At 37.2% G+C, this 26,368-nt stretch overlaps 4 protein-coding genes across 5 annotated transcripts; 2 read left to right on the top strand and 2 right to left on the bottom strand.

Annotated features, from left to right (window-relative positions):
• Nucleotides 1-50: 50 nt before the first annotated feature.
• On the top strand, nucleotides 51-9,962 carry LOC101262600 (protein PLASTID TRANSCRIPTIONALLY ACTIVE 7). 2 transcript variants are annotated; one of them, XM_010319731.4, is made up of 4 exons: nucleotides 51-204; nucleotides 325-378; nucleotides 462-536; nucleotides 9,478-9,962. In XM_010319731.4, exons 1-4 carry the CDS (start codon nucleotides 151-153, stop codon nucleotides 9,808-9,810), a joined length of 516 nt encoding a protein of 171 aa, XP_010318033.1. In that variant the 5' UTR covers nucleotides 51-150; the 3' UTR covers nucleotides 9,811-9,962. The 2 variants fall into 2 exon arrangements, with proteins under 2 accessions (XP_010318033.1, XP_004234982.1); XM_004234934.5 differs by having other exon boundaries at nucleotides 52-204; nucleotides 474-536.
• LOC101262900 (protein phosphatase 2C 57) lies at nucleotides 9,956-13,875 on the top strand. Its single transcript, XM_004234935.5, has 11 exons — nucleotides 9,956-10,688; nucleotides 11,055-11,183; nucleotides 11,287-11,389; nucleotides 11,500-11,610; nucleotides 12,058-12,137; nucleotides 12,253-12,306; nucleotides 12,540-12,656; nucleotides 12,747-12,801; nucleotides 12,884-12,916; nucleotides 13,004-13,050; nucleotides 13,616-13,875. Exons 1-11 carry the CDS (start codon nucleotides 10,354-10,356, stop codon nucleotides 13,737-13,739), a joined length of 1,188 nt encoding a protein of 395 aa, XP_004234983.1. The 5' UTR covers nucleotides 9,956-10,353; the 3' UTR covers nucleotides 13,740-13,875.
• Nucleotides 13,876-14,525: 650 nt separating this feature from the next.
• On the bottom strand, nucleotides 14,526-16,180 carry LOC101263194 (uncharacterized). The gene is made up of 3 exons (XM_010319732.2): nucleotides 16,024-16,180; nucleotides 15,557-15,612; nucleotides 14,526-15,002 (listed from the first exon to the last, which is right to left on the bottom strand). The coding sequence occupies exons 1-3, from the start codon at nucleotides 16,082-16,084 to the stop codon at nucleotides 14,886-14,888; spliced, it is 234 nt and encodes a 77-aa protein (XP_010318034.1). The 5' UTR covers nucleotides 16,085-16,180; the 3' UTR covers nucleotides 14,526-14,885.
• Nucleotides 16,181-19,097: 2,917 nt separating this feature from the next.
• Nucleotides 19,098-24,043, bottom strand: LOC101263498 (importin subunit beta-1). The gene is made up of 3 exons (XM_004234936.5): nucleotides 23,785-24,043; nucleotides 20,316-22,739; nucleotides 19,098-20,218 (listed from the first exon to the last, which is right to left on the bottom strand). Exons 2-3 carry the CDS (start codon nucleotides 22,730-22,732, stop codon nucleotides 20,020-20,022), a joined length of 2,616 nt encoding a protein of 871 aa, XP_004234984.1. The 5' UTR covers nucleotides 22,733-22,739; nucleotides 23,785-24,043; the 3' UTR covers nucleotides 19,098-20,019.
• Between the last annotated feature and the right edge of the window lie 2,325 nt (nucleotides 24,044-26,368).

Here is a 26,368-nt window from a genome sequence, read left to right as displayed (position 1 = left end):
AACAAAGGCATAATGGAACATTTTTAAAAACATCAGGGTCTAACTGCCAATAAATTAACTTGCAAAGTTTGAAAAAAGAAACAGTAGGATATCATTTGCGTTATCCCCTTTTATCAGAGGGAGAAGAACACAATCGAAGGGCGAAAAACAATGGCAGCATCAACCCTGACTTTCAGTAGCTTTTCAACACTACAAACTTTCCCCGTAAGCTCCTCGTTCTATTTTTATCCTGTTTTATATTCGCCGGGATCTTCGCCGGTTTCCAGTTTGACTCTCCGTTCTTAATTTGTGAATCCGGAGAATGATAATTTGTCTTCAATGCAGAGAATTGCAGCACTTGAAAATAAAAAACGCGTGAACTTGTGTATTCGGGCGCAGGTGACAGTTCTTCGTAGCCGTCGCTATCTATTTTCAGCTGTGATTTTTTTTTTTGCACAAGTGTTTGTAACTTTTGTTTTTAGTTTGGTGTACAGAGTGCGTCGAATTCTAAAAATGAAGGCCGTGGAGAAAGGCGAATATGGAGGCGAAGAAAATTGGTAAGTTAAGGAACTCTGATTCGTGCTTTTTCCTGCTCGTTTCATTCTGTTTGTTTTAATGTTTATTTTTCGATGTGCACCATTGAATTTACCGGAATTAGATATAAGAGTAGGATGTTTCGTACGTATTGTGCTTGCCTTGTATGGGCTATAGTTGAAAGGATCTAAGCTATATGCACAATCGATTTTTGTTGTCAGTTTCACTGATTTTGGCAGGTTACTTACATCAAGTCAGGCTTACTATAGAATCATGGGCATAGACAATTGTTTATAGTTGGCTTTTAAGTGAGTAGATTTGCTTAAATATTCTTTACACCGTGGGTATATTTGGTGTAACTCAAGTGAAAACTATATTTGTGGTAGACATATTAGACTATGCTTGATATATTATTGTAGGCTGATAATACTTTTCTTCATCTTTGCTGTTGTTTTCGTTTCCAAGTTTGAACTTATATTTCTTTAAGTCATTTTGGATGCCTTGATTTGAACGATGAATTTCTTGGTTAATTAGTTTTTGAATTCTTAGAATTGTTACTTGAGATTGATTGTATCGTCTTTAGAAGAGGGATGATATCCACATTTGATCTGAATCAGACCCTTTTACCCATTTTATGTGCCATATCAAGCTAGCCATCTTTCCTTTTTGCTTGGATTTTATGTTTTTATTAACTACAAACCACTGTAGGCAAAGTGATAGATATTGAAACCTAACAGATCTCCCACATCAGGGGTTCAAGCTTTCTGTCAGTACATCACTTCTCTCTGGATGATAATGCAAAACCTAACCCACTAGAAATTGAAGGTAGGGGAAATGATGATTTCACTTATTGCATTTGTGTGTTGATCTTGTTTGGTGGACCCTGCAAGTAGATAATACCAAGTTTGGAGAGTGTACTGTTATCCTGACTAGTTGTATGTCCAAATGATTTAGGCTGAACACTAGATCCTGAGTATCTGTGGCTCGAGATGTCATAATTAAGGCTTCTGATTCAATAGGGGCTTTGTATGTATGCGGCTCAGTTCTGACTGGGTTCTTTTTAATAGTTGATCATGTCCATGCTCCGATATTCTGGTTTTGTGGTTGCTGCAAAGGCAAAATGTTTTACCATCTGTATATCATTTTTGAGCAGTAATCTGAATTTAAGTACATGTCATTCCTTGGTAGATGGTTCTTTCTCGTGTTTTTACCTGCTATTAGGTTTTCGTATGAGGCCCCTAAGTAAAGAGTGAAAGCTAGCATATTCCTCATAGTTTAAGATTTTATTTGTTATTTCTTGATCTGTGCATGTCATCCTTGCCTATAGGCATGCTAATCTTCTTTATGTCATTCCAGTTTTATTTGTTATTTCCTGGTTGTTCATAGAATAATGATATTTTTAAGGGGTCCTTTTGCTGATGGTATAGGAACAATTGATCTCAGTAAAAATCTTGCGTTGGTCCATAGGATAATATAGCGTATGGTCAACCATATACACAAAAAATTATCGCTTCATAAATAAAATGCAACATTTGGTTGGCAGTACTAAATGATACCTGAATTAAGTTATGCATGACTTTAATATTATTTATGCTTGATAGAATGTAAAATAATAGCACATGTAGTAGCAATGTAGAGATTAAACTATTTAAAGATAAATTGCCCTTTTAGACTAAGTAACTCATTTGTGACAATCTTTTCTTTACTAATAATCACTGCATAACAATTCTTTCATTATTGATCACATCATAAAGGATTCTTGCATTATAATCCTTACTAACCAATATGTGAACCAAACGTCCCCAAACTTTTTTACCCATATTTGTCAAGGTTGGGTTCTTGAGACAAACTTGTAGTTGTTTCAGCCTTTGCTAAAATGTTCTTTTTGTCCATCAAGCTTTATTGCACAACTTTAGGGTTTGTTATGTTTTCTTTTCCTCCACAAATTAGCCTTCATCTCTTGTTGTTTCTCACTTCATATAGTGAATCATCTCTTGTGGATCCACTAATATTTGGTGATCTTCTATGGTCTGACTAGGAATAGAGTGTATTTAACCTTGAAGGCATGCTTTGATGGTGAAAAGCTGACTTTATTGCCTAATCAAACATCTTTATAGTTCTTGAATAGAGGATTTGAGTTGATGAAAAAAGGGGATAGCTCAGAGAAAGTTATGGCAGAAATAGAAATAGATTTTTTCTTATGTTTGAAAACCTGAGTAACATATCTTATATCTTAGCTTTGTAGTAATAACACTGAGCTATTACTAATCCGTGAAACTAACTCCAAAAGTTAACAGCTAGCTTAGTGTCACGGACTTTTTGATTCGGACTAAGTTCCGTGCGGCACTAGACGGTTTACTCACGACTCTTGCACGTTCTTGCAAACTCTAGTAAGCCTAAAACTCAGATCGCTAAGAAAATAAGAAGTAAGACAGAACTTTGGAAGAAGGAACTTCTATTACTTGAAAATAATTGGATGCTTTACAAGTAAAGTAATCTACTATTTATACTACTCTAATGCTGCCTAAGAGTTAGTAAATAAACTATACAAGTTCCTAAGACTATGCCTACAAGACAAGCTTCCAAGTCTTCCAAAAAGGACTCCTAGATGCTCCTAGTCTGCCCCATGATCTCCACAAGCCTCTCAAAGACTTGTAACTTCTGTAACAGCCGCCCCACTAACTGTTGTAACAGCTGAAACTGCTGCCTCTTCAGCTGCTGCAGGCCTCCTTGGCTGCTGACCTGCGTGGTCAGCCTGCTCCCCTGCGCCTGCTGCGCCTGCTGGCTGCCTCGTTGGGTGGCGTTCGGCCTGAATGGATGGCGGGACGTCACAATCTCCCCCACCCCATGATGCGACGACCGCGACGCACTGCTGCAAGAACTCCTGAATTTTGCCTTTGAACTGCCACAAGTCTTCGTACTTCTCCCATGTGGCTTCCTCCGGAGTTTGTCCCTTCCAATGTACGAGAAACATGGCACTGGCCTGTTGTCCTCGTTTCCGCTTGGCTTGGTAATCTATGATAGCTTCAATCTCACGATCATGCGAGGCAGTAACGGTGATAGGGGCCCGTTGTGATTTGTTCCGGCTGGGATCGTCCTTGTCCTCATGATAAGGCTTAAGGACGCTGGCATGAAAGACCGGGTGGATTTTGAAGTGTGGAGGTAACTCCAATCTGTATGAAATCTTACCCACCTTGGCAACAATTTTGAACGGACCCTTATATTTCCGCACCAGGTTGTGATGCATGCCTCTAAGCGCCTTAAACTGCCTCGGATTAAACTTTACCAAAACCATATCACCTTCTTCATAGTTGGTGGGACGACGCTTGCGGTCGGCGAACTTCTTCATCCTCCTTGCCGCCTTGCTCAAATAAGATTTGGCAAGGTCGAGTTGCTCCTCCCAACCCTTGGCAAGGTTGTAAGCGCCCAAACTCTTCCCTTCGAACAATGTTGGCAATGAGTGCGGAGTTTGGGGTTGCTGGCCCGTTGCTAACTCGAACGGTGTGCGCCCTGTAGATTCACTCCTCTGCAAATTATAAGAAAATTGCGCCATGTCTAGGAGCTTAGCCCAATCCTTCTGATGTGCACTAACATAGTGCCTTAAATAGCATTCCAACAAGGCGTTGACACGTTCAGTTTGGCCATCAGTTTGGGGGTGGAAACTGGTGGAAAAGTGAAGTTTTGAACCAAGAATCTCAAAGAGTTCACTCCAAAAGTTCCCTGTGAAACGAGGATCCCGATCACTAATGATGAACCTCGGCAGCCCCCAATACTTCACAACATTCTTAAAGAACAATTGTGCAGCTTCCTTAGCAGTACAACCGGCTGTGGCAGGCATGAATGTAGCATATTTGGAAAATCTATCCACTACGACCATAATAGTGCCAAACCCGTTTGACTTCGGCAAAGAAGTAATGAAGTCCATAGATATGCTCTCCCATGGACGATCAGCTATGGGTAACGGCTCCAACAGCCCTCCTGGTTGCCTTTGCTCTATCTTGTCTTGCTGGCACACTAGACAAGTCTGCACGTACTGCTCAATCTCTTCCCGCATACGTGGCCAGAAATAGAAGGCCTCCACTAACGCCCTCGTTCTCTTCTGTCCCGGATGCCCAGCCCACGGAGTGTCGTGGCTTTCTTTGATAATACGCCGCCTGATGAACCCGAACTTTGGTACATAGATCCTCCGGCCAGTGGTAAGCAAGAATCCGTCTTCTACCCAAAACCGTTTGGTTTGGCCTTGAGCAGCTAGCTCCATAATCTTCTTGGCTTCCGGATCGCGTTGCATACCGTCTTTGATTGCGCCTTGGAATTCACTACGGACTGAGGAGATGGCCGCTAACTCAGTCTTTCTGCTCAATGCATCGGCTACCACATTGCCCCTTCCTGGTTTGTACTCCAAGTTGTAGTCAAATTCAGCTAAGAAATCCTGCCAACGAGCCTGCTTTGGTGTGATCTTCTTCTGCGACTGAAAATAGCTAGTGGCAACATTGTCAGTTTTTACTACAAATTTGGAGCCTAGTAGATAATGCCTCCATGTGCGTAAACAATGCACAATGGCTGTCATCTCCTTCTCCTGCACAGTGTACCGTCGTTCCGCTTCATTCAGTTTTCGGCTTTCGAATGCTATGGGGTGCTTCTCCTGCATCAAGACTCCCCCAATGGCAAAATCAGAAGCATCCGTATGGATTTCGAAGGTCTTAGTGAAATCAGGCAGCATCAAGACTGGCTCTTTAGTAACCGCAGCCTTAAGACCCTCGAACGCTTCCTCGCACTCCACGCTCCACAACCAAGGCCTGTTCTTCTTCAGCAGCTCGGTCAGTGGTGCAGCAATAGCGGAGTACCCGCTGATGAACCTGCGATAATAATTAGCAAGTCCAAGAAAAGAACGTAGCTCGGTCATTTTTGTAGGCGCTTCCCAATCTTGGATCGCCTTTACCTTTGCCTCGTCCATACGAAGCTCACCTTGGCTGATCACATGGCCCAAGAAATGTATCTTTGGTTGGGCGAACTCGCACTTCTCCCGCTTGACATAGAGCTGATTTTCCCGCAAAACTTTGAAGACCTTCTTCAAGTGCTCTACATGCTCCTGCAAAGTGCTACTATAGACGACTATGTCATCTAAGTACACCACTACGAACTGGTCCAAGTAGGGATGCAAAATCTCGTTCATCAGCGTGCAAAATGTGGCAGGTGCGTTGGTTAAGCCGAAGGGCATCACCAACCATTCGAATGCTCCATACCTGGTCACACATGCTGTCTTTGGCTCATCCCCTTCTGCAATGCGCACTTGATAGTAGCCTTTCCGGAGGTCCATCTTGGTGTAGTATTTGGCCTCTCCAAGACGATCGAACAAATCTGCGATCAGTGGGATTGGATACTTGTTCCGGATTGTGATCTTGTTGAGCGCCCTGTAGTCAATGCATAAACGCATCGATCCGTCTTTCTTCTTCTGAAACAGCACCGGCGCTCCATAGGGTGCCTTTGATGGACGAATATGACCGGCTTCGAGGAGCTCTTTCAATTGCTTCCTCAGTTCTTCTAATTCGGGCGGAGCCATGCGATAAGGTGCAAGCGCAGGTGGCTTGGCTCCTGCCTCCAACTCAATCATGTGATCTACCTCGCGCCTTGGAGGTAGTGTCTTCGGCAGCTCCTCCGGCATCACATCACTGTTTTCCTGCAAAACAGATTCTATAATAGGTGGCAGTGGCTGCATAGCACCATGGTCTTCACTCGAACTTGCGATGGTGGCTAAAAAGGTTGGCGCTCCTTTCTTCAGGCCCTTCACAATCTGCATGGCCGACAGTTGAGCATATCCGTCTTTCTTCGGCACCCTAATAAGAGGCACCATACAAGACCCTTCCCCCTCCATCACCATGAGTTGTTGAAGGTAGGGATCGATCATCGTGTGGCAACGTTGAAAGAATTCCTGCCCAAGAATGACATCGGATATATCCAAAGGAGCTACGGTAAAGTTTGTCTTACCTTTCCACCGTCCTAAAGTGATGCCGACCCCATGAGCAATTCCACACACGGGAGTTGGTGGGGCATTGACCGTCTTGAGGCGATTGTTACTTGGAACAATTTTCAGTCCCAATTTCTCTGCCGCCGCCTTGGTCATGATGTTAGCCTCAGCCCCGGAATCTACCATGGCCCGAACTGCTTGCCCATTGATGGAGATATCCATATATTGTGTGCTGAAATCCCCCGGGTTGTCAGCCTGCTTTGCTATGGCACCACAGATTCCAACCATGCCCAATTGAGTGGTGTCTGCCGGTTTCGCCTTGTCTTGTGCCTCCTTTTCCTTCTGCTCACGGACGATGGCACCAAGGCTCTTCATCTCTGGGCACCTAGCGTAACCATGTGGTCCGCCACATATATAGCACCCGTCTCCTCTACTGGACTGCGTCCGCTTCTCCGAGAACTTTCGGCGTTCGAACCGTTTGCCATCGGACTTGGGTGTGTCTTGCTGCTTGGGTTGTGCCGACGGTTCTCTGCCTCGGCCACGGTCTCCCCCACCTTTAGCTTGACTGCCCTTTGCCTCCCTGCCCTTCGCCTTGTCCAAACGATCGTGTTTGAAGTCTGTCAAGGTCTCGGCTTGAGTGATGGCCTCATCGATGGTTTTTACTTGACGCCGCTCTAACTCGGTCCTCGCCCAATTCTGCAGCCCGTCCATGAAGGTGAACAGCATGTCATCTTCCGTGAGTTGGGGAATCTGGAGGGTCAAGATTGTGAACTCCTTCACATAGGCCCTAATACTTCCCGTCTGCTTCAACTCCCGAAGTTTGCGCTTCATCTCATAAACAGCATTGTTGGGGAAGAAAGCTTTCTTGAATTCCTCAAGGAATTGTTCCCATGTGTCGATGGTGCGTGTGCCCCTCTTGATCTCGGCATCTTTGCGTTTCCACCACAACATGGCTACGTCGGAAAGATACAACACGGCAGTGTTGATCTTGCTTGCATCGCTCCTGACCCGATTACACCTGAAATAATTTTCCAAGTGCCATAAGAAATTGCCTACCTCTAGGGCGTCTCGGACACCCTTAAATGTTGGTGGCTTGGGAACCTCGACCCTGGTCTCCCTCTCCTGGCCAAGTGATGCTGTTGCTGCAACCTCCCTCTCTTCTTCGAGGGCTACTACCTTGTTCTTCAGGGTCTGGATCATTGTGGTGGCATCCAACAACCTGAACTCCAAGGAGGTAATGGACTCCTTCAACTCCAATTCAGTCCGCTTGCGTAGATCCAACTCCTTCCGGATGATGTTAACTTCTTCAAGGGAATTTTCTTCAAGGTTTTTAACATCGCTGTCCAAACCATTCAAGCGCTGCCCCAAAATCTCAACAGCAAGTCTTGCCCTCTCAACGCTGGCAATCCATTCATGTCCAACAGTGACGTCTATAACGTCGTCGCTGACGTCGTCTTCACTTTCCACATCTGTATTCTCCTGGAAAGATGTTTGTCCGTCGCCTGGTGGAGGATCATTTGTTGGCAGATCGCTTGATGGTAAACCTCCTGGTGGAACACTGCCTGATGGCAGGTCGCCCGAGGGGACACTGCCGGATGGCAGGTCGCCTGGTGGAAGACTGCCTGCTGGCAGGTCGCCCGGTGGAGGGTTGGGCAGACTGGGTTCATTGCCCTTCTTGTTCTTTCCCTTTTTGTTCTTCTTTCCTCCCTGAACGTTGGGGGTGCCGCCACCGTTTCCTCCGTTCGTCATTTTCCTACGATAAACCAATGCTCTGATACCAACTGTCACGGACTTTTTGATTCGGACTAAGTTCCGTGCGGCACTAGACGGTTTACTCACGACTCTTGCACGTTCTTGCAAACTCTAGTAAGCCTAAAACTCAGATCGCTAAGAAAATAAGAAGTAAGACAGAACTTTGGAAGAAGGAACTTCTATTACTTGAAAATAATTGGATGCTTTACAAGTAAAGTAATCTACTATTTATACTACTCTAATGCTGCCTAAGAGTTAGTAAATAAACTATACAAGTTCCTAAGACTATGCCTACAAGACAAGCTTCTAAGTCTTCCAAAAAGGACTCCTAGATGCTCCTAGTCTGCCCCATGATCTCCACAAGCCTCTCAAAGACTTGTAACTTCTGTAACAGCCGCCCCACTAACTGTTGTAACAGCTGAAACTGCTGCCTCTTCAGCTGCTGCAGGCCTCCTTGGCTGCTGACCTGCGTGGTCAGCCTGCTCCCCTGCGCCTGCTGCGCCTGCTGGCTGCCTCGTTGGGTGGCGTTCGGCCTGAATGGATGGCGGGACGTCACATTAGGCTCACTTACTATATATATTAAGTTAATTACAAATAAATACTTTGAAGAATTTTTTGACTTCAAACTAATCAGTATAATCAAAATTATGGAACTCAAGATAACCTGTAAGTTATGACTCTTGAATTTTCTTTAAGTAATAGTTGAACTCTCAGCAATTCAAAGTACTACATGAACATGGAATTTGTTATGTGTTTTCCAGTCAGTGACTATTGATAGACCCCTCACTCAGGACTTTATCTGTATGTGTACTGTTGGTGGTTGGATTTTAATCTTTGTAAGGATGGAGGATGGAATCTTTAGTTCCAACATCTCTAAGCTTTTATGTGCAAGTGTTTTATGTAGCTTTTCTTAGCTGGTATTCTCTAGGCAAAACATTAACTTCTTACAAGCGCCCATAAGATAAACACAACAGTACTACTCCTTGATAATGGTTAACACAATTGTGACGAGATTGCTTACTTACGGAGAGGGGTATACTGAATTCCACAGTGGTTGACTTGTCATTTATAAAACTTTGTACCTTTATAGATTAGGATTTAAAAACTTCTAGCCTTTCTTATTTCTCTTTCAATATGATGGTGGAAGGGCGAGAAAAGAATCTAATCTTTATCGTTAATGTTTGTTTTGAATCATGCTGAAAACTTGTTAATAGCCTGCTTGTTGTATATTCTAATTTTGGTTTCAGACGAAGAAAGATGAGACATTAGATGCCAAAATGGAAAGGATTCCATTCCTTGAGGAGCAAGTGAGGAAGATAAGGGATGGGGGTAAACTATTGACGATGGACATTCATAGATTATTACTGAACGAGGACAACCGGTTTGATTTTGTCAATGAGATTGCAGCAGAGGCCAAACAGTATGTCGAGAACAACCGAGATGAGTATGGTGCAAAGAAAGCTATCCTTCACGTGCTTAGTAATCGTATGAATGATGCTGGTGTTTATCGCTCAGAAGCATACATGGACTCTGACCCCTTCAAGCCAGGCCCTGGATATTTGAAAGACGAACTACTGTAGATCATTAGTTAGCTATACTTTCTGTATTCATATAGCACTTCTCTAGTATATATATACACTTTCTACTGAGGGATTTAATGCCAAAAGATGAGAGTTAAAAAAATCATAGCACTTCAAAAAAATAAAAAAATACGATCTGTTTCTGCATTTAATTATTCATTGCAAAAAGCAGTACAATATTCTATGCAGATACATTTTCATTTCCATACTAGCTAATTTCCCTTTTTAAGACAGATAACTGGTTTCATTGGGTAAAGCATTATATATACACAAACAAAATTACTAACAGTTTTTGAGTTACTTAATATTGGGCCACTACTTAAGGAAGTATTCAGCCCAAATACTCTGGCCCAGAAACCACAAAAAGTACCCATCTGGCTATCAACTAGTGGTCAATAATTGGTTAAAAACCAGTTATGGATTCTGCCTTCCAAGTCTTCTTATCCTTGGTTAACCATAACCAAGCAAATTTCTGCTTACTGAGGGGACGATCTTACACTAACTTCAGTCTGGTGAGAACCAAGACTCCCCCATATTTCATCAATGGCCTTATCTAGTCCCCACTTGCAAAAAGTTCTTTTAAACAAAATTTGCAGTTACAAAATTACATCCAAAAAGAGCATAATACAGAAGCCTCTTGGAGGAGGTGGAGGTGGAGGTGGAGAGGGCAGAGGAAGATGCAGCTCTGCAATTGCTATCGACGCGCCAGCTCCTTTTACCAGTGTTTCTGGCATCAGATGGGGTTCAACTATGGTCCAAGGTCCGCGTGAAGAGATGGAAGATGATGCTGTTATCGTTCAATCGGATGATCTTGATGGCTTCACTTATGCTGCTGTTTTTGATGGCCATGCTGGCTTCTCCTCTGTCAAGTTCCTTAGGTATGTCAAAACTCGCATATGTAGTTGGCCCTTTCGTTGTTGAGCTGTTAAATTGTGTGACTGTACTCTCGTCTAAAAGTCTTAAGCTTTAGGACTTTTTTAATGGAGATGATCACACAATTCAATGTGATATCAAAACTGACAGATAAAGAAAGAATTCAAACCTGCACATGAGGTGTGTGTGGGTTAATGATATGATTAAGTGAGTGATTCTTTTATATGAAGGATTATATGATTCAACATAACTTACAGAGTTTCCGTTTTCTTTACAGTGTCTTTTACTAGATAGCGAGATTTATGTAGTTTCTATGTGTGATTTACTTTTGGAAGTTCTGCATAGTTGGATAACAGATGTACTATTAATAGGGAAGAGCTGTATAAAGAATGTGTTCTAGCATTACAAGGAGGGCCGCTATTGAACAGAAAGGACCTAAATGCAATCAGGAAGGCACTACAAGAAGCTTTTGAAAATGCGGATAGGGAACTCTTGAACCGGTAAGCTACTGCAGCATGTAAATGAAAAGAAAAAAAAAAGAATCCAGGTAGTTTCATATTGTATTCTGTATGGAATTTTAGATGCTGTTTCTTTTTGGAAAAGGCTTGAGAGTAGCGAGAAGGAAGATGAATCTGGTGCGACAGCTACTGCTCTATTTGTTGGGAATGATACATTGATCATCGCACATGTTGGAGATTCATCTGTGGTAAATGAGCATTCATTTCCTGCTGACAATGAAATGCTTGTTGTTGATATGTTCTTCGAGATGGATATGTGTTTCTTTTTAACCATTGGAATCCCTGAATGATAATGCAGGTGTTGTCCCGATCTGGAAAAACAGAGATACTAACCAATTCACACAGGCCGTATGGAAACAACAAGGTTTCTCTCCAAGAAATCAGAAGAATAAATGAAGCAGGTGGATGGGTGTGTTTCCTACACTTATACCCCTCCCAGCGTCCCCTAGAATAGTCGATTGTTTTATTCATCTACTTATATTCAGGATTCTTTCTTGAAATACTGATCAAAATTCTCAATATCTACAAATGCAAACAAGTAAATGACTTGCCAAAATAATATTCCCTCCGTTTCAATTTGTTTGTTTGGTTTTGACTTGGCACAGAGTTTGAGAAAATAAGGAAGACTTTTGAATCTTATTGTCTTAGACATGACATGTGGATAGTAAAAATTAAAGAGTTGCGAACAGAGGAAAGAAACATCCTTTTTGGAACGAACTGAAAATGAAAGTAAGACAAACAAATTTGAACGGAGAGAGTATATGAGATAGGGCAAATTATGAGTCCAGTATTGTTGCTTTCAGGATGAACATTGGTCACCACGCGTGTTGACATTGGATGTCTATTATGTCTGCAGATTGTCAATGGAAGAATTTGTAATGATATTTCAGTATCCCGTGCTTTTGGTGATATGAGATTTAAGACAAAGAAGAAAGAGTACGTTCTTTCTGATTATCTTCTAAACTGATAGGAAGCATATGCTCTATTCATTTGCATTTCTTTGTTGCCATGGAAAAAAAATAACGCGTTCTTTCTGATAATTGCTTACTAGGATGCTGGAGAAAGGGGTTAAAGAACGCAGATGGTCTGAAAAGTTCATTTCTCGGTAATTTCCATTTCTTGCATGAGCTGCAAATCATACTGATTATAAGGCCGCACTGGCTCATGCATCACTGAGAAGTACAAACTGTCAATTCTCATGTTCAAGATTTTAATCGTGACATTTATATAGCGTATTTGCCTTGGTAGTTTGAATTAGGGAACTTGACTAAGTAAACCATAGAGTACATCATTATGACTTCTTGCAAGTAAAAGCTTTGTTTCTGTTTACTTTACTAGGATTCAGTTCAGGGGAGACTTGGTTATAGCATCTCCAGATGTTTTACAGGTGAATCTCGGATCAGATGCTGAATTTGTACTATTAGCATCTGATGGATTATGGGATTACATGAAAAGGTCTGGAAAAACAGGATCATTAGACACTACATCCAATTGACTCTTTCAAAGATCATGATCTCATTAGAGTTTTTCGTCTTACTTTTTCAGCGATGAAATAGTGGATTTCGTTAGGAACCAGCTTCGAGAGCATGGTGATGTTCAGGTAAGAAATATCATCTGCCTAATTAGCTTTGGTGCAATATTGTAGTACCATATATAACTTGCCTCTTTTCCCCCCCTAACAGATAGCATGTGAAGCTCTTGCACGGTTAGCCTTGGTACGAAAAATTTCTGCATTCTGTACTTAACAATCTCCAAACGCGCACACAAGTATATATACGTAGCTCTTTGATCTTGCATTTCAGGATCGACGGACACAAGATAATGTCAGCATTGTCATTGCTGATTTGGGGTATGCACTTGACCTTTTAATGTACTTTTACTGATAATTTCAGAAACTTAAGGTGTTGGTAGGTGACTTGAGAATGAAATTAATAGTTCCTTTTAAGGCTAGATAGTTCTTTGAAATAAAAGTAGTCGGGCTAGGATTTTGACCAACGGAAGTCAAAGTATAAAGAAGTAGAAACACGAAAAGGGATTCAACATCTATAACAGATAAATGAAGAATAATTATGACCTTTATATATACAGTGTTCCAGCGAAAAGAGACCAAATGAGAACCCCTTGATATATAGTCAAACTTATTTAGCTGTGATATTCCTTTTGATCATCATTATCAACTACAAGAAAGTCAATATAAGTCACAAAGTGAAATACAATAAAGTTTTTGATGAAGACACAATGTGATTACACACCATTAGAAAAGGTCATTAAGTTATAGTGGCTAAGCTTCTTTTTTTTTTCTTTTTACATTTTTGTGTCTGTTAGGCAGAATTGCAAGGATCTGACATTTTTTTCAGTCTTTTACTACTTATAATGATTATATATTTACATTTTATTTGTTTCGATATCGATAGGAGGACGGATTGGCGAAATTTACCAGTAAAGAAACAGAATGTTGTGTTAGAACTGGGACAAGCTTTAGTGACAATCAGTTTTGTGTCAATTGGAATATGGCTATCAACAATGATTTCCCCTTAGAAGTTTGATAGTAATATTAGTTAATTGTATATAGTATTTTTGTATGAAAAGGAACATAAAGTTTCAATTATGCCTTGTACATTTACCTGTCAAGGTAATTAAGTTATGTAGCATTTTAGATAGTATGTTCTAAAAATATGGAAAATTCCAAATTTAACTGTTTAAATGTGGAATGAATAGTGAACTAACACTAAGAACTTTAATATATAATTGAAATGATCTTGGCCACCAGAAATATATATTTGAATAGAAAAAAAATGACACCCTTATAATGATAATTCTCATTTAATGCTTTGTATATAACAGATAAAAAAATAATGTACTTTTACCCTATTTATACATCATAATTTTCCAACAAAAAGGATCCAATTGAACCCCTTGATATTACATGACTTCAGCTATTTATATACGGAGGTGAAAGTCGATTGATTTGAATTACATGTAAATTTAATCTTTTTTGGAAAATCACTTGGATTTTTCTTGTACATCATCATATTATGGTTTTAAAAGTTATCAATAATGAAAAAAAGTTTTCTTGAGTAAATATGTAAGCAACTTCAGAAAAACGTGTGATTTTTTAATCCATTGAAATAACTTGAGAATTTGAATGCTAGATTTGTTCCGTTTAGGCAAAAGAATTGTAATTACAAGTGAAATATCAATCATTCAATCGATTACTTTATCAATAATTACGCTACAACTATGAAAGGGTCCACACATAATTTCTTTGGCTGATTATACATGAAACAATTTTACCGTTGCTCCAAAACTTAAAAAATGTTCAAATAATTCTAATCAACTTATTTATTTCACTATTTCAAAACTCAAACAACATAATAGTGCTAACATATAATAATACTATCTAGCTTACATAACAGAGAGGCACAAGCCAAAACTCTAGCAACATCTCATCAAGAGACTTGCAATTCTTATTATGCCCTGAGGCAACAATATTGTAAACAAAATCTCTATACTCTCATAGGAGGAATAAAGATATTGAAATTATGGGTTCTGAATTCTAGAAAACGCAACTTACTAAGTTCTTGACAAATTATTTATAAATATTTTACGTGATTTTTTAACATAAATATATAGAATCTGAACCAAAACTACTGATTCTTCCGAACCCCGGTATGCAAAGTTTCTTCAAGGGTGATTGCCACCTCTCTTTCTAGTGGGATCATGCCTGGGATTAGGTCCTGCATAGTCATAATCTAACATTGCATCCACCACCATCAACTTTCTTGGTATTTCTCTCATCCTCTAATCAAATTTTACAATAAAAGTTTAATCATAATAATTAGTCAAATGACATTTTAATAATTACTTGAGTTGTAAATGATTGTTCAAAGATTTTGATTTTTCTAATAATAAACTTCCTCCGTTTTTTAAAAAAAAAATTACTTTCTTTTCTAGTATGTTTTTTTAAAAATAATCTCTTTCCTTTTTTAATAACATTTTGATTTCACTTTTCTACATGACATATTTAAAGGTTAAAAGAAGAATATAAATCTATTTATTGTTTTGTTGCATTGACATATATTACAAAATGAAAAGAAAAAAGAAATAAAAGTTTTAAGTATTAGCAAATCGAAATAATGTCTTGATGAAACTTGTGAATATTTAAAATTGATGTAATGTCTAAATGTTGTTAACACAAGTAATATGAAGTTAATAGTTAAGTAAAGTCGTATAAAAAATGTATTTCACTTATGTTTTTATAGAAAATATTTTTCTGATAATAAATCAAACACTTTAAAATAATTTTTTTCGTATAAAATATTTTTATTAAAAAATGACTTTTATTGTACAAATACCTTTTGAAATTTGTGAATGCGGTTTAGGCCATTGCCCAAGCTGCCTTCAACAGTACCTAATAAATAACACAAAAGGAAAAACAAAGATAATCAATAATATGAATATCACACGCATTATAAGCCCTATGCTAGTGAGAAAAAAAAAGTGATTATTGTCATTTTTTAGCAAAAAATAAATAAAAATAAAGCAGCTTACACTACTAATAAAAATCCCTATTTTCTCGCTGAAAAAAAATATCTAATGACTATTTCATAGATATTTTGATTGAATCACTGTGAAACGAAAAAAGAAATACTTAGCAAACATTTTATATGGTAAAACTAGAAAGATCCCACTTCTTTCTTATTTCCATCATTCATTTTTTCACTGAGCTGATAAAAAAGACATATTTTATATCATAAATTCTTCGTTAATTTACGGTGAAAAAAATCTCTATTTCTAATAGCGTGAAGTGCAAGTAAATTACCTGATGAGACAAAGATGAGAAACAAAACAAAGAGAACAAATGCTTTGGAAGTAGGTCTCATAGTTGTGTGCTTATTCAATTTTTCCTACTATAAGCTGAGTTAGCCAAATTAGTAGAATAAAAATAGATCAAGTTGAGAATTAAGGGGACTTGGAGTGGGGAGTAGTGAAGGGGTTTTATTGTGAGAGTTGAAGAGGGGAGGGGGTGGGGTGGGGGTGGGGTGGGGGGTGATGGTGCATCCCACCCATTAGGGGTATACATAATGATGATGAGTTGCAACACCTATATGCCACAAACAACAAGTCAAAGTTGCACTAATATGATACCTAATTTACTACATATCTAACATGTTACATCAACATATATATAGGAGCCAACAATACAATAGTGCAATACCTAATATAGTTATCAGCGGAGCGGGGTGAAAATCGTAGTGTAAATCTCAACATAGATTAAAGAAAAATATTGTTGTGTAATTCTTTCTATTTACATAAATATTTGATCTCAGAGTTATTCGAAAATTAAAAGGTAAGCAAATGTTCGATAAAATATCTTCAACACTACCAACAACAACAACAACAACTACAATAATTAATATTAATTATGTCTCATGAATTCCAATCAAGTTGGAAGTAGCTACATATGATATTATACAAAATAAAAGAATTAAGTACAAAAATTTCTTCACATTTTCTATAGGCATATATAAATCTCTGATAGGATGAAAAGACACCTATATATAAAGGCACTAGAGTAAATGTATGTATTGTGACATGCCTAAAATATTGTAAAACCTATACAAATCTTGTCTTCTTGTAATAGTCTATTTTTCGCTAGGTCTGTGTGAATTCAACGATATCTCGAAAAATAATAATGTAGAAGCAAGTGTTACTATATATGCATGTGGACATCTTTGACATTTGTATTGCATGGCTAAAGTTGTGCCATTTAGAGTCTTAATATATCTTGCTCTCTCTGTTTACATCACCTTTATGAGAAGTCAATGTGCTTTTCTATAATGCTTGTGTACCCCAATAACTCATGCTGTGTATCAATCCAATCCATTTTCACATAATGCTTTTCCATCTTTTCCCATATGTCCCCTAATATTACAATATTACTATCAAATTAAACCCTACAAAGTGCTCTATTTAATTGGATGTTGCTCAACTCTTGCACTATTCATCTTCTTTTTGTTTTCCTGTGGAAAGGACTCATGACTTATCTCAAACATTTACATAGAATAAGAAAAATATTTGACGAATTTAAGATTTAAATTTGACATATTCAATTATATTTCATGTTAGAACATTTACATGAATGTTATTCTCATCAATTGATATGTACACACCTCTTGTTACTTTTTGTGTTCCTTGTTATTCGGATATAAATTATAATTTTATTTTTTTTAGATAGAATTTCGTTTCGTGAAAGTCCTTTATAGCTTCCTTATGGAAATATCTATCTAATTTGGGTTTGTATCTCTTTATTTTTTTGCGATATTCACCATATTTATGATTCCTATTTGTGTTTTAGTGAGTTGACAACTTTTGTCTATGTACCGAAGTTCTCTGACCATCTAGCTCTGCCCTTGCACAAAAGGGGAAGTCGATTTCTTTTTACAATATCATCAATCCCGTCTGATTATTATTACTTATTTCGTCTCATTTCATGTGACAACTAGCATTTTTTTTTTGTTTTTTTTTTTTAAAAAAAAGAAGCTACCTACTATAACTAGAAATAATTAAACTTAAAAGTTTTTCTTTTTACCCTTAATAAAATGATTTATAGTTACAACAATAACAATATGTATTTTAGACCCACAAATTTCAAAAAAAAAATTATTTTAAACATAGTATCAAATTAAATAATGTCACAGGAAATAAAACCGAGAAAATATTGTATTTTCTTTCCTCAATAGCCAAAAAGAAACACTTTCCTCAAAGACAACTTTTCCGTAGTACCAAATATCAAATTAAAGTAAATTTTGTTAGTGCCCTCTAATCCTAATATTTCGGCTTTCGTCACTTTTGAAAAATCAATTATTTTATTTTTACTTATTTTATTATTATTGTTTTTTGGGGACAAGAAATGGACATTGGCCTACAAATGAAATGAATGTAAGCCCCCCTTTTTAATTTTTAGAGGGTTGAAATTTGAATAAAAAGTCATAATGTGGAAGTGGAAAGCACTACCCAAAAAGGTAGACAACACATTAAATTAATTTTTTTCACTTAAGGCTGTTAATCATTCATTAAGACAAGGTTTAAATTAATCAAATGTTGGTAATGATGGTGTAACTTTAATTGGGAGAATTTGAGTACAATTATTAGGGGGGGAAAAAAGGTTTTGTTCTCCACCATGGTTTCTTAGGTTGCCGGGGAACCTAAAACAACAACATTAGTAGTACTAATTTAATGTTGAATTGCCAATTAACCACAGCATAATAAAGTAGTAATAATCACATTAAATAATCATAGTACTAATCTTTATAACAGACAGTAAAAAACATAACAAAGTAGGAATTTTCTTGTTCTATGCTTTGAAGACAACAATGCCAGTAGCAAAAACACTTTGTTTCCATCAGTGTTATTTGACACTCCTTGCGTTGAAATTCTTTATTTCTTTACGTTTTACCTAGGTAGAAAGTAGCGATATCATCGAGAGTAGTTACATTTATGAACTATTTAGATACATGATAAGGTGTCGTAAATGTTCGTGATTCACTGAGATTCAACCCTTTCACCACCTTAATTAGTCTATAGATATTAGAGCTGTTGAAGCACTAAGACACTGCTGAATATGGCAGCAGCTGTTCCTCTAGCATGATAACAAGTTCTTTTCCTTTAGAATTTCGTCTCTTTTTTTGTCATTTACATTGTTTGGAATTACCTACTAAGGCAAGCATAAGCTCTCACAAATGTATGTTCTCTTTCACATTCTCTTCCCACACAATCTTTCTTCTGGTAAAAGAATTGTGTTCCGCAAATGTAACAAATTTTTCGCCATCGGCATTTGTTTTTTTTCGAATTTTTGACATGGTAAATTGAGGTTGAGCAATTAGAAGATATCAGTACTGTGGAAACGATTTCAACATTTCTAAACTGGAAAATCAATGGATACAGCAACATGTGAATCTATTAAAGAGAAGATCTTCAATTCCCATTGCTTTGATGACATGCCTTCCGACGAAAAGCAACCAAATATATTTATGATCACAAGCATGATCCTTTTCTTTTAGGAGAGGGAAAAAACTGTATCGTAACAGCATGAAAAAAGGTAGCTTACATGCTTTCATGGATGGCACAATCTGCTACGGATGTGCAAAAATACCTACTGCCGGAAAACAACCCAGAAAGAGAAATGTGAAGATGCAAAAACACAATGCCCTATATAAAATTTTAAAACAAGTGGGTTACCCCATGACCAGTATATGCAAAAGAAATGAATGAGATGTATGCAATTTGAAATAAAGAAAATGCAGCTGCTTTGACCAATGACTGACTGACAGACCCAAAGAAAAAAAATAGATGGGACAATATCAAAGAAGCTTTGGCTTAAAGTATCAGCACTACCAAAACTTTGACCTTATACATTCTGACCCTCAAAGCCCTTGGAGAAGACGGCAGCACAGGGATGATACGGGACACCTCTTCTTAGTAGATAGTAGACCAACGGAAAACCCAACAAACCAGCAGCCTGATTAGTTCCTTTTAGTAAGTTACAGCAGACCCTTTTGACCCCAATACACATCACCAGCAAAGTCACATGCTGAATGGAAGGACTTTCAACTTTTGAGTAGTAGCCCCCCCCCCCCAAAACAAAACCTCGACCCATGGTGCTGGCGCATGAGTTAACGACAACAAGAGTAGATTTCTCCAATGTCAGATAACATCAATGACAAGACTCTTGAATGCAATCTCAGACCCCAACTGGACACAACCATATGCATGCATGGACTTACTAAAAAAAAAAGTATGTACCAAAGCGGCCACCTCAAACTGAAATGGCACGAGTGATGGCCAACTTTGCCCACTCAGCAGATTCCTTAATCAAATGGTCATCTGATGACAAGCATTCATTCAAGAACTCTTTGCTTGATAATGATTGTTGAATCAATGAACCAGCATTACTGCCCAGAGTATCTGCTAGATCTCCCAGAACCCCAATAGCTGTTTTCATCACCACATCATCCCTACAATTCGAAAGAAAATGAGGAAGGAAATCAGCACAAAGATCACATTATTAAAAAGAGAAAATGTACAATGCAGAGGGAATCATGCAACACTTACATGTCTTTCTCCATGTAAATGCTATCCAGGAATTGCAGGATGTGAGGTGCATATGGGATCAGAAGCTGCGTTTTAGGGGAATTCTTGAAGCCCTGAAATATCCCTGAATAAGCCTCCAAGATTCCATTCCTCAGAAGATTTGTGTATTCTACCATCTCATCATCTGCACCAGATGTGTGGGCAGACAGCTCAGCAGCACTCTGGAGCATTGGCATGGCATACATCAAGTACTTTTCAAAATTTTCTCCTATTGCCAAAGCTATGTCACCAAGGCATGAAAATATTGGAGGCTTTACAGATCGATGCAGCTGGTTACTTGACAGGTCCTTGAGAAGCTGGGTCATTATACCATCACAGTAAGGTAGGATCTTATCTTCCAAAGCTCTGCATACATCACCAACAACACCAACCGTAACAGCACACACTTGGTACTCCTCGAAATTCTGAAGGCCCATTTCCAGGTACTTGTAAAATTCAGGCATGTACTTGGCAAAGTCGGGACCAGTTGCATAGGCTAGGGCTCCAATGGCAAGCATGGCTTCCTCATGCACCGTAGCATTTCTACATGCAAAAACCCTAAGAAAAAGGTTCATGATCTGATCTGCATACTGCATGAAAACGAACTTTGTTGGCTCTGAAGCCCCCAATTTCTGAATAATGACCTGTAAGCAACCACACAGAAGACCTTGCAACTCACTCTGCTTCTCTCTCTCGTCAGATGAAAGCTTCTGACCTTCGAGAGTCTGGTGCAGCTCTGTCATAATGATAGGAGCCAGCTGCAAAACCATTGGAGCTGTTTCATCCGTTGAACACCTAACTACTTCATTCAATGCCTCATAAGCAGCAGTCCTGAGTCGCGACTCACCAGCATCTTCTCTGTGGGTAACTGTAAGAAGTGCTTGCACGATTTCCTGGAAAAAAGGTGTCAAGGGAGATGATGCACCCATATCCTCATAGCCTTGAGCAAGGAAATAGAGAGCACCACAGGATTTTTCAGCAACGTTAGGAGCATCTTTCATGGCCTGAAGTAGAACTGTGATTATCAGCTGGCAATTTGCAGGAGTAATAATGGGTGTCTCCACTGTAGAACCATGAAGAAACTCAAATATCCTTCCCAGAGTCCATGCAGTCGTATCCTTCACATGGCTATTGGGATCCTTTGTCAACGCAGTAAGCATGAAGTTCAAAGCAACATTAACAAGAGGTGTCAACTTGTCAGGAGAAGGACCTTCCAAAATAGAACCGAAGGCATATGTTGCAGCCTCTCTTTGTCTCCAATCAGGCTTTGAAATGTTCTCTTGGATGAATGGCATAACGAGTGGAACAATCTCATCCCCTACAGTCCGGGCCACCAGACCAAGGCAAGTGCCTCCAGCCATTGCAAGATTCCAAGCACCTTCATCCTGGTCCTGATCTTCTTCCTGTTTAAGAAGTGTCTCTAATAGCATAGGTACAAGAGCAGGGAGAGCCTGCTTGATGAAATAATAGCAGGGAACATCAGAATCTGCAGTGAAATCACCCCCAAAATCTTCTAAAATATCAATCTCCTCATCACAGATTGAGCTCCAAAATTCAATAGCTTGAAGAGCAACAGGCTCTACATCCTCTTTAACAGCCTTTGCTGTAATGTTAAAAATATCTTGGATGTATGGAGCCAATTTCTCGTAGTATGTTGATGAAATGGAGACTAAACATTCAAAAGCAGCTTGTCGAATTTTGACTTCTGGAGATTGAGTAGCCTCACATACAACTCTCATTATAAAGTCACGCTCCATGTCATTGTTGAAGTTTGCTTGAGCAAAACTAAGAGCATTATATAATGCTCGGGTAGCAGCAAGCCTCACATCATTGTTTCCTTCTTCAGCGTTCATACCCTGAACTACAGCTGTAAGGATTTTATTTACTTGATCCTGATCCACAACTTCGGGAGAAACTTCTTCACATAAATAACCCAGTGTCTCCAAAGTAGCTTGCTTGACATGAGCAGGGACCTGGTGAATATTTGAAAGGAGTGACCCAATCAACTCAGGCCACTGCTTCTGAGGAAGCTCAATGCCAGCAACCTTAGCAATGACTTGTGATGCGGTTGAATGAGCATCAGGCACAGGAGAAGAGAGTGTCTGTAATAAACATGTCTTTATCTGGGCCTTCACTGCCATATCAAGTGATAGCCATCTTTGCACAAGCTCAAATTTCCTATGCTGTTCCTTGGCATCCAAGGCATTTTTAAGTATTAAACCAGCCAACTTACGACTGTCAACTGGCTTCTCTTCATTAGCAAGCTCTCCAGATAGAGACAACAAGAAACCAGGAAGATTTTGCTCCTGAAACTGTTTCAGAGTTTCCTCGGAATGTTTCCGAACTGTTGAATCAACTGACTGTGCATTAAGAAGGATCTGGGTGACTTCCATTGCCATATTATATCTGCAAAAAACATGAAAAGGTCCAACTTAGATTCCAAGGATCATCCAAATGAAGGCACCCGAAGTAATGCTACTACAAAATCATTAGCCAGAACGAAAGTAGATAAATTTTATTAAAGAAAAAAAACAGAAATAAGCATAGCAAATGTCCACCGGAAAACCATGTTGCTAGATTAAAGAAGTCTTTCTTAAACGGGAATAAATACAATCTAGCCTCAGCAAGAAGTTCAATGGAACCAACCAGTACAATCGAGTTAGGAATAAAAACATGGAAAATTTTAACCAAATCAAATCTAGAATAAGTAACCATATATAGAAAATCAACAGATCAGATTTACATATTACATAATATACCAGCAAATAGATTTTGTATTTTCTGGATAAGACTGTACACCCCCACCTTACCCAGACCCTGAGGGATTACACTACCAGACAATACATAGCTAAAATAAAACAGGACTGGACCAAAATATTAACCGATCCAGCAACAAAACTAATGGCCAGCCTATTGCCCAATAAAAAAGGCAACTTTTTTTCTTTCGTTAGTTAAGAACACAACAATCACAAAAAACAAGTCCTTCAACTATCAACTGAAGACAATGAAAACTCACTAAGCATTGCCAAAAACAAGTATAAACCATCATAGAACCCTCAAAACCAAAATTACCTCTTTATCAGCATTTCACACTACATCAATACAGTCAAAACTTTACCGCAAAAAAAAAAGAGCTTCAAAACTCAATAAATCAGCAAAAGTAAAATCCTTAAATAACCCACAACTGTCCTTGCTGACACCACCAAACTAACTATATTACGCACAAACCAAACTAGGAAGAAAATTAAACAGTAACAATAAGGTCAAAAAAGTATTAAATTAAAGCAGAAACGCATAGATCGTAGTTCAAACATCAAACATTCATTGAAACACGATACTTGAAAAAAAAAACATCTTTGACACTAATAGATCAAACATCAAATTCAGTTGATAAAACGTAATCCAAAATCAAATTAGATAATATTTGGGGGAAAAAAAGTTGATAAATAACCTGAAACTTGTGAAGATCGAACAAAGCAAAAGCGGCGCCCCCTGAAACCCTAACAGGGAGAGAAAAAAAAAAAGAAGCAGAAAGGGAGAAAGTGAAGAGAGAGAAAGAGAGACAGGGGGGAGTTAGAGAGAGAGGAAGAAGAAAACGCGGATGTAAAAGCTGGAATTCAATTATGCAAAATCTAATATTTGTTTAAATTATTAATATTAATATATTATCTTCTCTGTCTCTATTTAGTTATTCACCGTACCAAACGCACAATTATTAAAATACAATAATTTAACAAGTTATAATCTTATTTTTATTAAATATAATTTTTAAAAAAAAATTTAATATTATTAAATATTTAAAAGTTTATCAAAATAAAAAAAATATAAACAAGTAATTAGAGATACAGAGAAAATATTATATTATATTATCATATTATTTCTGCTTCTATTTGATTGGGTTTGCGATCGGCTATAGCCGCGACTAGCCAGCCTACTTGAGATCAAACTTATTTCTTCTGTGGACCCCATGTCATAAGCGTATTGGTTAGAATTATGTAAATTACAATATTAGGAATATGTAATGCGTTTTAAAATTATAAAGTAAAAATCATATCAATAGTATATGAATAATTTATTTTTTTAACTATTTATAAAAATATTGTGCTGAAAAACATATCTTGTCTCTGTATAATACTGAATATGATGTATTAATACTGATGAAAGAAATTGTTGCATGATTCTTAATCTGTTTGATAACTAGATAGAAAGTAAGTTATTTAAGTAGAAAATTAATATTACGTTTGATCGATAATTTACAAAACTGTATAACTAATATATGTGTAAGAGTATAAGTTAATATAAAACTAGATAAAAGGTGAAATAAATAATATATAAACAATAAATCTTTGCATAAAAACAATACATAATTTTGCACAAATATAACTTTAACCATTTAACCAACTATCAAATTACTTCTTTACTTGATTTGGCATATTTAGTTTGTAAAATAACTATCAAAGGTTAAAGATCTAATTTAATAGGATAAACATTTGACAAAAAATGTCAAAATCATCATAACCTTTAGCATAAGTTGGCTGTGTCACACAAATATGTAAAAGGATTAGGAAATCAAATTAGTAAAGCAAGTTAGATGTCCCACGTGATTTTACATGTAACCAAATTTAATTTTGAATTTGAACCCCTTTGGGAAAGTTGCCTTACTGGCAAGATATGATTAGTCACATGAAAATTGAAATTATTGGATACAATATCAAAAATGTCAGATTGCCAACTTGACAAAATGCAAGCTATATTTATAGTCATCTCAAGGTTAAAATGGAATTTTTCTTGATTTCATTTGAACAAGGGAAAAAGGCCTATATATACCTCCGAAATTTTGTTATTTAAAGTTGAATATCTCTTGTTATAAAAGTAACTTATATGTATATTTATCGTTACATAAATGACTTGTATATATTCATGTTATTACAAAATAAGTTTACATATGTCCTTCATCTAACGGAAGTAAAAGATTAGGTTTAGATTAATCTTTATGATATTTATTTTTTTTTAAAATCACGTAGGGATTTATATGATCGTTCTATTAAAGTTCAACGTATATTTTTCGTACATAAATTATGTTTTAATTTCTTTGATTATCATTATTTGAGTTTCTTATTTTTTTTTTCTTTCTTTCATTCTTTAGTGTAAAGAAAAAAATCTAAAACTAATTTTCTTGCAGTTATATTGTAATTTAGTTTCGTATTTGTAAAAATAAAAAATTGGGGCATCTTAATAAATTTTACGAGAAAATTAAATAAACATAAATAAACTTGACCATCAAATAATTTTACGTCATTGAAACAAAATAAAAAGTTTTTAAAACTATAAATAACACTACACACACATTTAAGATGTTAAATATCAAGTTATAAACAAACTTTTTAATAATAAACTACTTATAGCATATTATTATCAAGTTATAGCATATCAAGAAAAAATATATTATTCTCATTAATTTTTTAAAATAATAATTAACTTATTTAAATAACTACATTTATTATTCAATTACCTTATTTAAACCAATGTAGTTAATTAAATTAATTATTTTAAGTTACCTTTTTTAAACAAAACTCTTAATTAATATAATTTAAATTAAATATTATATAGTTACCTTTTAAAAAAAACTACAAAATAATAGGAATTTTATCATTCCATAATTAATAATTACCTATCAATATCTAAAACAATTACAGTTTTATTTTTAAAACTGTAACACGTTATCTAAAAAAAATAAATTATATTTCCCAAATTTTTGTTCTTCCCCAAATCCTTACAAAATCATATCCTTTGCACGCCTATCAAAAATTTTCACCAAAATTCGCTCAAAAATTTGAATCTCTTTACAGTCTTCTTCTCAAATTCTCCATTATCCATCTCGTTTGCACGCCTAAAATTCAATTTTCACCAAATTTCGTTCAAAATCTCTTCTCTCTTAACAGTCTTCTTCACGAATTCTCACATATTTGCACTCAAATCTTTATTTTTAGCACTCAAATCTTCAACTCTTGCGCTAAACAAACCGTACAATGTCG

This window comes from Solanum lycopersicum, chromosome 3 (assembly GCF_036512215.1).
Source record: "Solanum lycopersicum chromosome 3, SLM_r2.1".
In the NCBI taxonomy this organism is placed as follows: domain Eukaryota; kingdom Viridiplantae; phylum Streptophyta; class Magnoliopsida; order Solanales; family Solanaceae; genus Solanum; species Solanum lycopersicum.
Note: the sequence above shows the minus strand (reverse complement) of the source record. Positions and strands in the feature narration are given on the sequence as shown.